At 35.1% G+C, this 12,718-nt stretch overlaps 1 protein-coding gene across 4 annotated transcripts in view; it reads right to left on the bottom strand.

Moving 5' to 3' along the window:
- Positions 1–31: 31 nt before the first annotated feature.
- Positions 32–12,718, bottom strand: part of LOC109111825 (tubby protein homolog) — an 86,273-nt gene continuing 73,586 nt past the window's right edge. For 3 of the 4 annotated variants that reach the window (XM_042759976.1, XM_042759975.1, XM_042759977.1), the window contains exons 5-12: positions 9,530–9,706; positions 8,830–8,951; positions 5,823–6,014; positions 5,230–5,342; positions 4,589–4,703; positions 4,192–4,290; positions 3,610–3,781; positions 32–2,833 (exon numbers count right to left, since the gene is read on the bottom strand). In XM_042759976.1, coding sequence (XP_042615910.1) covers positions 2,700–2,833; positions 3,610–3,781; positions 4,192–4,290; positions 4,589–4,703; positions 5,230–5,342; positions 5,823–6,014; positions 8,830–8,951; positions 9,530–9,706 — 1,124 coding nt within the window. In that variant the 3' untranslated portion in view covers positions 32–2,699. The remainder of the gene's footprint in view (positions 2,834–3,609; positions 3,782–4,191; positions 4,291–4,588; positions 4,704–5,229; positions 5,343–5,822; positions 6,015–8,829; positions 8,952–9,529; positions 9,707–12,718) is intronic. The other variant, XM_042759978.1, reaches the window with a different exon arrangement.

Here is a 12,718-nt window from a genome sequence, read left to right as displayed (position 1 = left end):
CAATGATTTCATCTTAAATATGTGAGATGCGAAAATTCACATTCAGTTTTATTTTTTTCATATCTTGAGTACTGTATACAAACACTGTATACTGACCACTGTACACATTTTACAAAACAGTGTGACATAACATTTATCACTTTAACACAAGAGTGGTGAGATTTTTTTTTTTTCAACAAACAATGAAAAATAGCAGAAAAAAAACATACATTTTCTGTGTTTTTAACCATTTAGAGCAAACCCAAAAACTGTTAGAGCATTACATAGAGAACATAAGTACATAAGTATAGAAAGTTCTGCAATGGTTTCACGAGGCAGTTAAAAAACAAACGTTAATAATTTACACAGACTTCTTTGCAATTTGGCCAAAGAATTTTATATATATTTTATAATTTTTCCATAAAAATGTAATATTAAAAACACTTTTCCAGGGGAAAGATATATTTCAAAATGTGATGTCTGAAGCCACAACATTTCTATGACAAAAAGAATAGTAACAAAAAAGGTATGCCACTTGCAGCAAACTTCTCTTTATCTTAGAATAACATTCTAAATATTAGTTGTTGTTGTTGTTGTTGTTTTAACTTAAAATGCACAGTTCTGTGCAATTAAGAATGTTCTGCGTGATGAACAACAAACTTGATTTTTTTCTAAATTAAACCAAAGGGGCTCTCAGCAGGGAACAAAATGATGATAGATTGATTTCTTAAAAACACATTCAACACTAATGTTCCATGGTTCCAAGACTTTTTTGTGACGTTTGACTGAAATGAAAAACAGTATGACAAAAAATAAACCTTGAGTCATGCTAATGCATAATAGAGCATGTCTAGTAAATCAGTGTGGCCATATAAAGATTTCAACACTTTCAAGAATAGTTTGGCTTTAAGGGCAGTCGGTGCAGCAGGTTTTATGTTTTGTTATGTTTTTTAGTTCAATTGCCACACTGATAATAAAACTTCACTTATTTCCTTTCTTCATTCATCAGCATTGTTCAGCAAAGACACAGAAGTGTACAATACAATTAAAGATGATGATTTGAGTTTTGTCTAAATTCCACGCTGACACTTTGTTCAATCCATATATTCACAATTATCCTCATGCAGCTGGAAATTAAATAGATGACTTGAACAAACTGTGTTGCTAAGTACAGTATGTTTACATGCTCAGTTATAATCAAGCTACAATCACATTATCAAGTTCTGGTTGTCCAACCCCAAAAATCAGTCCGGTGCAATTTCAGTTGGACTAAAATGTTTCTATGACAAATTACTAATGTAGGCAGAGATCAAACTTTTAAAAGTGCATGTAAACGTACTTACTTGCCTCATTGTCTCAAATAAGTAGACCGAAAAATCAACTATTCCACAAGCAGGCAAATAAACCTGATCTTTCTGGAAAGGTATAGCCCAGTATACTGGAAATATGCACATTGTTCTCAAGAACAAAGACAGAAGATTAAAATGAACTGCATGATAAACAACACTGGCTTAAGAAAACAATGTAGCATCTCACCAACTTCACAAGTGATTCATCCAAAGGCACAATATTTACAGCTTTCCACCATTAATCTCTGAATAAAGTGCTCAGTACATTCCCCTACAAATGTAGTGGGTCAATATGAGATGATAATGTACTTACCCTGATACTGACCATCACATAAAATTACTTACTACACACTTCTTCCACCATGTTGGACTTCAGGGGCTTTCACACTAGAGCTACTGGTGTGGACCTAGATATGGTGAACCATTTATTTTGGTTTGTTCTAATGATATAAAAGTCATTTTTGGATCTCATGTTCCCTTGAAAACTGTAGGAAAACCGTTTGCAGAACTGTGCAGATGGACACAAAGTGATAATGATTACATCTATTTTGTGGAATTGTCACATATTCATCAGTTGATTTTTAAGAAATCCACACCAAAAGCTCAAATGTGAAGGCACCTTGGTCAAGCTTTGTGCTTGAAGCACAGTGAATTATGGGCATGGGGTAAGACACAAGCAGCAGATGGTATGGAAATCTATAAATACATAAATAGTGGATAAATATGTCAGACTGTCATACTTCATACTGGCTTTGGAGTCCTTGTGAAGCATGAACTGATACATTACATATTTAAAAGACATGTTTTGACACAGGTGACATGTATAACTCAAGAAATGTCACATATATGAAAGTCATTTTACAAAAGTTCATTAAATCAAATATCCAAACTGTTACATCACAGCTACATGTTATATTTCTTGTTAAAAATCATAACTGATTGGTTAGTATAGAATTCTGACCATGGCAAAATTATTTTTGTTTTTAACCTTAGGGACACAAGTACTACTGTAAAAGACCCTTATTTTAACATTAGCAAAAGGTTAGTTTTAGCTTGACGTTTAAGTTAAGAAAGTGAGTAAGTGATTTTTGACTCAATTCAAACAAATGCATCCTCTTTTGATAATCTCCCACATTTGAGCTTTGAAGTCTTTGTGCTTTCCTCCAACTTTTTGAAAAAGTGGAAATGCCACCTTGCTCACGCACATTCACACAAAGAAACAAACTCGATACGCATTCATGCCTCCAAAGGAGGATCTTGAGAGAGGGACCCTGCTGCTTTGGAGTTCACCGCAGCCCTTTACTCAGTGATTGGGACTGTAACGCAGTCTGGCTGGGTCCTTTCGTGCTTGTGGCTGGCAGTGAGAGATGGCTACTCACAGGCTAGCTTGCTGTCAAAACTGGACAGAGCAATAGCAAATGCCTGCAGGGCACACATGGGGTAGTTGTAGTCCATTGTAAAGACATCCTCTGCTACACGACCAAACTGCATCACAATGTAATCCGCTGCATTCACCAAAGAGAGAATACAGGGATGAGAATACAGTCAAAACAAACAGGTACTTCTCTGTGTGGTTTCTAAAATAAAATCCATCTCTGGAGTATGTAGTGGTTGGACACTTTTGGACACTAAAAACAATTTAAAATATCTGTCTTTCATTGCATCACAGATAAAAAAATATCAAACTGAGTGGCTTTGGCAAACAAGTCATGCTAGCGCTTTTCTCAGAACTGACATCACTTTTCTGAAACACTTTTTTCAGTTGTTTTAACCAGGTAATTTTAGATTGATGTATGAAGTCAGTTTCCCTCACAATCACACTAGCAGAATAACCACCAGTTGTAGTTCATCAAATGAACATGTTCCAGAAAATTTTAAACCATATATTTACTGTGTTATATACTGAAACCTAACAAACTTAATTTTGTGAAATGTTTGACTGAGAATTCTATTTGTGAAATATTTCTTTAAAATAAAGGACACGTTTTGATATTTTCTATATAATGCAAATATGTTATACATTTCTAATTGTGGCTTACAAGTGTAAAAATACATTTTGAGGCCAGTTTATATCTCCACATAATTTCCTATTATGTACTTAACATTCTTTTACAAAATAATTGTATTAAAAGAAAAAATTAAATGTTCAATATACCATACTACAGATTTTAATTCTACAACTTGAATTACATTTAGGTTAATATTGTTCTAAAATGACTATTGTCCATTGCCTTGTAAACCAAGCAGTACACAAAGCTTAAGATGATAATTTTTAACTCACGGTCGTTGTCATGAATGATCTGAAAATTTTTGACAGATGCTTGTGTGACCCTGCCATGAAAGTTGAGCACATATGATTGCGTATCATCGTTCCACACAGGCGTCTTGTTGTGAAGCTCTATCACACTCTCAGTGCTTTTGTTCTGCCATCGAGCCAGTAGAGACTCATGGTCCTGCAAAACAACAGACAGATGTGGGGGATTAGCTTTCCATTAAAGCATGTAACTTTGCCACTAATCCTAACATTTGTATATAAAAAATAGGCCAAGGGTTATTGGTTGCCTTAGACTAATGTTTTACATAAGTCATACATTACCTAGTATTTTACTGGTCATGTAACACAAATGACAACATGAAAATTAACAAATTGAAAAAGATTTCTGTAAAAAAAAAAAAAAAAAACTTCTATATGATATCATCCTGCACATTTAAACAGCCTTTGATCCTGGAAGTATTTTTGAGTAAGTATTTCGTATTTTGAAAACTACAATGAACCTTTTGATATTGTAGCTAATTACAGCCCATTTAAACACAACTAGGCCTATATGCTGGATTATGCTATCAGAAACAGCCCTGCACTCACATTTCGAGGCCTGATGGAGACTCTTTCATGGTCCATGTTCATTCCAGGAATAATGACGCTCATCTTCCGAGGTCCCTTGAACCCTAAAACATTAGTTTCCTGTGGAACAGAACACAAACATCCGAATTAGTCACAATGTTTATATACATGTGACTCAAATCTACTCACTGAAGAGAAATTCTTAGAAATCATTAATCTACAGAAGCACTTTATTTCCTGTTATCATTAATCTACACAAGCACTTTATTTCCTTCATCAGTGATATTGCTATGTAAAAAGACAGCCAGCAGAGGTCAGGCTTGGCTCATGATTGCTTGTGGCTCTAAAATGTAGTGCCTTCAGGGCTGGGTGCTGGCTCTGTGCTGGCCATTGACCGAGATTATGCTCACAAACTCACGTAGCAGATTGCAGCAAGCTCCTGTCGTAGATTCCCTGTTTCTAGGCTGGAGGTGGTCTTGACTGGGTTCACACCGCTGTCATATACCGTAAACTTGGTACCCATAAGGTTTGATCTGTGTGGATGACATTGTACGTACTGATGAAATTCTTACAGTTTACAATTCTTAAGTTTTCAGCATGTCACAGCAAAGGAATGAAGCTCCCAAAGACTGTCAAGTGTATGTTCAGGCCAAATTTCACACCAAAATCAAAAGAAGAAAAATAATATAACAATTTTTTTTTTTAGTACTAATAAGAATTATGGAATTATATGTAATGTATTAATCATGTAATGTATATAGGTAACATATGCAGTATCAAAAATGTATGTTTTTAAACAGCTGTAATGAGACTCAGTCTCAGACATTAGAATGCACACAGTGGCTTTCTCTTCATATGAATGAGGACACTCCTGCACACCAGCAATGAACCCAATTACAGTTTTAAATAGGTTCAGCAGTGCACACATGCACACAGACTCATTGAAGGTCCCTCTTGAATGTTTAGAAAGAGACCGATGTGTCATCTCTAAAAACAGCATAGATTTAAGTTACGCTACCTTATGAATCACACGACACAATGAATCATCTTTAAATGTACCTCAGTTTGCCAATAAAGCTCTCGCCGCCTCGTGATAGGTCAGTGGGGTCGATGGAGATGAGGTAATTGGATGTTTTGCTCTTCTTTCTCTTCCTCCCGGCTAAAAGGAAAACCTAATGTATAACAGAATTTAATTGGACACCGAAACAGCAGCACAAAACTCTGACAGAGATTGAGACATAAACAATCAGAGACAGCGTTTTCCATATTTTGTTTTGAGAAATGACAAACAACTATGAAACACATACGGATATATATAGGGAAGTTGGTTGTATGTTTTATTCTATTAGGTAAATAAGATGGCTATAACACATGGTTTTTAACATATGATTTATGATTTTGTCCTGATATTTTTAGGATAAGCATTTGCCAAGCGAAGCAATGTTATGTTCAGTTGTCACTTAGCTAAGTCTCTCTGCGGGCTAAATATGGTTCCTTTCATCAGAATCAATCATTTCAAGCCCTTTGGCAAATTGGAGAAATGGAGTGTCACTGATTGGGCTTGATTGCTGGTGCACAACAATGATGACTTCCAAATAAGGCAAAATTCTTTAGAAAAACATGGAAATAATCATTGTTTCGGTGTGTCTGACCTTCTTGCCATCCTCTCTCTCCAGATGGAGGTAGTAGGTGGGGTACATGCCCCTGTCCATGCCCTTCTTATCCCGTGTGATCCTGCATTTCACGGTCACTCCTTGGGGTGCGGGTCTGAGAGTGAACTCCTCCAGGTCATCTACGTCGATGGATGGTTCATTGGCCAGTGGGCTGGAAGCTGAGGTCGCCTCCTGTCATTGATAAGGCAGATACAGATCGATCCCAGTCAATTATAAATTTACCTTAAAAGAAGTGTACATTTTTATTATTACAAATACACAACCATATTTATATACAAACATTTAACAAAAAAAAAAATAATCCAAAAATATGAGACATGAGAAAAAAAGCTGATTTTATTTATTTAATTTAATCCTGGAAAAAAAGACATTTTGTAAAACAAAGATAAGGTACTGTACAATGAGAAAAATATGTAAACTTCTGGATAAATAAATAAAAACCTTATTGTAAATGTTTTTTTTTTTTGTTTTGTTTTTTTGTTTTTAAACCTGAAAAAAGTAAAGCACAATGTTATGATGTCACAGTTATAATGGAACACAGCTACAATGGGGGGAAAAAAATAAATCTGAGTTCCGAGATTTCATTGGTGATTTTTATTTTTAATTTTAGTTTTTTTGTTTTTAAACCTGAAAAAAGTAAAGCACAATGTTATGATGTCACAGTTATAATGGAACACAGCTACAATGGGGAAAAAAATAAATCTGAGTTCCGAGATTTCATTGGTGATTTTTATTTTTAATTTTTTAAGTGAAACTTGGGGTGTGGGTGGGGTTTGGGGTTTGGGGTTGATGCTTAATGTGGGAAAAATGTATTTTAATAAATAAATAAACATCTAAACCCCCGCTGAAAATAGAGAAATTTGTTATATTTAAACCTGGAAAACACAACAAATTTCGCAAAATGTAAAAAAGAAAAAAGTGTTTATGTAAAGTGTGATATGAACCCCGTTGTATGGATTACATTATATAAGCATTTTCACTAGTGCACTCAGACATTTGGAACCCAGTGTAAATGAATCAAATGTCCCTGTGGTCTGAAATGTAAGCAGCTGGATTAAAACTGAAATGTTAAAGAGCAACAAAGCAACCCAGTGACGTTAGTAGGGTCAGGCCCAAGAGACATGGATGAGCCACTACACAACCAAATAAACAACAGCCAAATATAAACTCCATGACATTAGTTTACTGGAATAACTTGGATAACAGACCAATAACATGCACAATCATTTTTTTTTCAACATCAGTGTTTTAGGTAAATATGCATATAATATGCACAAGTGAAAAATGTGGGATAAGGATATTAGAGTTTACAGATTTTAGTTTAATGCATTTCTCTTAATCATTTTTTTCTGCAGTGTGACAAATAAATACACTTTTAAAATGTCCATGTAGTCTCAAATAATAAAACCATAAAAATGAACTAGAAAAAAAATGTTCTTCAGAATATATTACAGTCACACTTGCATAACACTACAGGAATTCTACTAATACATTTTTCTTAGTAATAGATTTTCATTTTCTACAAAACACTGTACATTTTGATCACCAGTGAGACAGTGGTAAGAGCAGGGGCTTCAAACAGGCATGGTTTCCATCAAGTTATTTTAAGAAAGTAATCATTTCACTGTTGCCATAGGAAACAACAGGACTTTGACCCTCTGTTTTCAGCATTGCAGGATTTTTGCCAAGATAGACACAGGAGAATACATCCTAGCATGACAATACACAGACTGCTTGGGTCAGCATTGTACATGTAACATAACTGGACACAGAGGAGCTCACATGTGGCGCTAACGCACATATAATGACCAAAATAGCAGGCAAGCTTCAGTTTAGACAGCAACGGACAAGGAATTCACTATGCAAAACTGCTAGTTGGGGAATCGACTAAAATGATTTAAATTCAGTAGACAATGTATTATATACTGTGGGTGTGGTGGTTTAGTCAGAATCTTTTTGGTGCTGAACTGCATCTAATCCACAGATCTTTAACCTTTTGTAGGCCAAGGACCCCTTGGTGTACAGACTGACTGAACAGTGGCCCTCTGGTACATACTGTAAAAAGAGTTGTACATTTTAATCATGACCTATCATAACTTGTATATAGTACCATAATAATGCATTTACCTACATTATGATGCTTAAAATAAGAAGTTGAATCCATATTGAATCGTATTTGTACAGGTGTTAAAAGTCATATGTATATTACAATTTAATTTTAAAGCATTTTAAAGGATTTAATTCTTTAAAAAAATCTAATGTGGGAGGGACAATGAAACGTTTATCTGACTTTTACCTTCTTAATTTTAGCTTTAGTTAAAATTAACTTTGTATGTATATTTTACGATATAATATTTTTATATAATGTATACTTTGAAGTGCAAAAACCACACAGACAGCTTTCCCCCCTAAAATTGCAAAATACACTATATTCAAAAGATCAAGGCTACATTTGTTTGATCAAAACAGTAGCATTGTGAAAACTCATTACAATTAAATATAATTGTTTTCTTTTTTTTTTATATATATTTTTTTATTTAATTTTTTTATGTTTTTGTTAAGATTTTTTTTTTTTAGAATTTACTCCAGTATTCAATGCCTTTTCAAATCATTCTAATATGCTGCTGATTTGGTTCTCAAGAAACATTTCTTATCATCAATGTTGAAATCTTTTGTAACACTGTAAGCAAGTCTTTAATGTCACATTTGATCAATGCAATGCATCCTTGCTGAATAAAAATGTGAATTTCTTAAAAAAAAATAAAAATAAAAATAATGACACCAAACTTTTGAATGGGATGTTAAATATTTCTCTTCAGTCTCCTCTTAGCAATGAATAGGTAACTACGGAAACCATTATTCGTTTCCCTCCATGCTTCCATGCCATCTGCATCTATAGCTCACATTGTGTAAAACTGAAAAATCAACTTAACTTACTTAATTGCATTAATTAACCACTTTTAAATAAGCAGAGAAAACAGTCTACCTTGCTAGACTTTTTGCTGGTGGCAGATCCAGGTCTTGTGTTGCTGTTGAGCTGAGATGAACTTGAGCTGACCAAATCATCTTCATCCTCTTCTTCATCAAAGTTCATGCTACTGGAGATTCCTTTGAACAAGAAAAAATATTGAGGAGCTAATCAAATAGCGTGTCAATAGCAGAACATGAGGAGAGAACAGCAGCAGGCATAAAGCAAACATGGAGGGATTATGCAGTGCAAATAACACTGCAGATAACTGCACTCTGATGCCAAAAGAGCATTAGAGACACAACAAACTGAGTACATCTGGATTAAAAAAAAAACACTTCACTCCTAGTCAATTCTACAAATTAGCAGAAAAAGAGATGCAAAGGACAAAATTATTGTCCATAGTCGAATCATACCAGCTCTAATAATAAGTCATGCAGACAGTAAAGACATGATCTAAACCAAATATGTCACAGAAGGAGGAGAGAGAGGCAGACACTGAATCTAAGTGCTATAGCATGTAAGTAGATCTCAAAGTGTTAGTCACCAGATGATGTTATTATAGGAACATGACGTTGTGTTGCATGTTAGGCGATCAGTAATACTGAGGAACAATCTGCAAATCTGCATGTCTCAATCGTCATGATGGTAGCGTTCTCTCCATCTGTCTCTCTCTCCACTCTCGTTTGCATTACCCTGAGGACTATCGCTGGTGTACCTTTCTTCAGCATGGTGACCCGTAGGTCCTGTTTGCCCTGTGACTGTGTGTTGCCCACTGCCTCACCCTGGCCCTCTGCCTCGCTCTCCAGGGCAGGTGAGTGGCCCACTGTCAGGATCTGGATCTGGTTGCCCAGCTCCTGACCCTCATCCTGGAAGGCAGCGGGCCCATCAATTCCTGTGGTACCACCACAACACAGTAACACTGTTAACTCGACTATGTCAACCATCCTGTGTCCACTTTGGTATCACAAAATAACGGCATTCGTGGAAATATGGAGACAGACATTCAAATCTTAATGAACGAATGAATTCCTCTTCAGTATTAGTCTGATTGATTGACTACTGGATTATTTAGATTTTTTAAATGTTTTTTAAAAGTTTCTTATGCTCATCAAGGCTGCAATTATTTGATAAAAAATACAGTAAAAACAGTAATATAGTGTAAATATTTTAAATTGTCATTTATTCCTGTTATGACAAGTCAATACTCCAGTCTTCAGTGTCACATGATCTTTCAGAAATCATTCTAATATGCAGATTATTTTTTTTTGCCAAGTTATCAATTTTGAAAACAGCTTTTGCTGCTTAATATTTTTGTGGAAATTGTAAAAAAAAAAAAAAAAAAATATCAGGATCCTTTGATGAATAGAACGATCAAAAGAGCAGTATTAATTTGAAATAGATATCTTTTTTCTTTACTGTCAATTTTGATTCATTTGATCTGAATAATATAAGTATTTATTTCCCTTTCTTTCTTTTTTTTAAGAATTCAACATATGTGACACTAAAGAGTGGAGTAATGGCTGCTGATGACTCAGCTTTGCTACCACAGGAATAATTTACATTTTAAAATATATTAAAATTCACATTATTACTATTAACATAAATTATTAATATTAATATTACAATATTACAATATTATTATATATTTTGATCAATTAAATACAGCCTTGGTAAGCGTAAGATACTTCTTTTAAAAACACACAAAAAAATCTTAATTATATCTCAAACTTTTGGCTGGTTGTGTATGCAATATACTGTATAACCTTCTCAATGAACTTTGCATGTGCTGATGCTTTTAAGTGCACTGGGGGTTTTTAGAATTTGCTATTGTCTATTAATAGATGCTCTTATGTCATCCTGGGTTTTGTATTTCATCCAATAGTCACTATTAGTGAAAGAACATGTTGTCCCAGTCAAGCACAGCTATATGCAGCCATCCATATTATAGCTACCATCCATCCATGCATCCAACCAGGCTAAATCAAGTCATTATAGCTACTGAGACCCTTCTTTCCCCCTCCAGGGATTCGTCTGCTGAACAATGTCAGAGAATTAGCTCTGACTATGGCTGAGAGGCATTAGTGCTTGTGATTGCAGAATAATCAGTATTGCATTTAGACGTTGGGGCTCCCTAACAAGGTAAGTAATCATCAGAGAAAAAGCCAGAGAGACAGAGAATATTGATCAATCAAGAATAAAATGAACAAGATGTTTGCATCCGCTTATTCTTTCACAGTTTTGGGTGCAGAAACAGCATCTATGATTTGAATCATCATTTGTGAGTCACAGATCTGTTTGTGTAGGTTATTTTGCGGATAAAGCACCATGACCTGTGTCAAGGGCTGCTACACGAGTGTGGGGGAGATAATGATGGTTCTGTTGTCGCAGTCTCAGAAGACGACTAGCAGTACCATAATAAAAGAGCAACAGGTGACTAAATAGCTGTGTTCAGACATGCAGCAAAAAATTTTAGGCATATCAGGCTCAATTCCTTTCAGTGTTTTTGCAGTCTTTTTTCTTCTTCCAAACCACATCCATACACATTTCCAGATAAATGTTGTGTATGTAAAATCTAATTTGTAAAACTAAAAGAAAGCAGCCTTCAAACCTAGCTTGGTAAAGTCAAAACTACTAAAAATATGTATGTTTATGTATGTTTACAGGAAGTGCTGACAGTAGGTTCACTTCTCACATTATAAAAACCTTGTCTTGAGAAAAGTGGTTGCAAACAAGTGGCTACTTGGGACTACAGAGGTTGGTGGAGACATTAATGTGATCACCCAGAACAGGACAACTACTAAGATCTTACTTAGAACTACTTACTTAGTCTTACTTAGTACTTAAATCATCTAACTAGTTTGCTTTTAATTTTACAGCCACGTTGTTTTTATACTCAAGGTCTTGTGAGCCATTCTAACTCAAACTTGTAGATTTTAAAGAAATATTGAAAGAGAATCATAGTGGGTGATGCTGAACAATGACTTTTGGTGATTGTATTTAGACTTCAAAATTCATAAAAGTTGTGTTCATTTGTGAAGATTATCTTGATGAACAAAATGTGTAAGAACTATAAACTTTTGTTGGTCACAGATTATTTAAGGCAACAAACCAAAAGGAAATGGAAAATCCTATTGGTTTTTTGTCAGTAGCTAATTCCAGGTTTCTGGGTTGGTCTACGAAAGTATATCATCCCTGCAGTACTTTATTAAACTCAAATTTAGTCTTATTGTACTGTAAGCTAGTTTATATCCATTATATTTATATCAGCAACTCAACAAGTCACACCTTCGGCAAATGAAAAGCAAATAATAAATGTTTTCGCCCCCAAGAAATCCAAATGCTCCCTTGTGTGAGTCATATTGGTGCTGGCGTTGAGCTAAAAGCATCATTACTGCCACCGCTTGATGGACTGAGCCCATGCGTCTATTTGTCGATTTCATGAAAGTTTGTGTCTTGTATTGATGAAGGCTGCAGTAGGTCATCTCAGCACTGCTCTTGGCAGGCGGACAGTGGCTGCTCTTATAAGGAGTATTAGAGGGGATTTTGTTTTTCCTTGAAAAAAGATTGGCAGTAGAACAGCAGTTTGGTTCCTCTCCAGGGGCGCGTTCATTAATGCCATGTGCCACGCTGTCATTGACAGACAAAGCGGTGAAAATCCACAACATACTCTCAAAGGGAAATGGATTTAGATGAGGGGAAATGAAATACAAAAACAGTACGGAGAACAGGAAGACATATAGCTGTGGTAGTTTAAGCAAACACACCACATGAGAGATGGCAAATTACAATAGCTGCTGTTTGACTGAGATGATGTGCTTCTTATTGGTTTACTTTTTTCCAATTTGAAAGCAAATTAACTTTATGTTCTAAACCAGTATGACTTTTTTCTTCTGGTAAACACAAA

This window comes from Cyprinus carpio, chromosome A7 (genome assembly GCF_018340385.1).
Source record: "Cyprinus carpio isolate SPL01 chromosome A7, ASM1834038v1, whole genome shotgun sequence".
NCBI lineage: Eukaryota > Metazoa > Chordata > Actinopteri > Cypriniformes > Cyprinidae > Cyprinus > Cyprinus carpio.
This window is presented reverse-complemented; position numbering and strand designations above follow the sequence as displayed.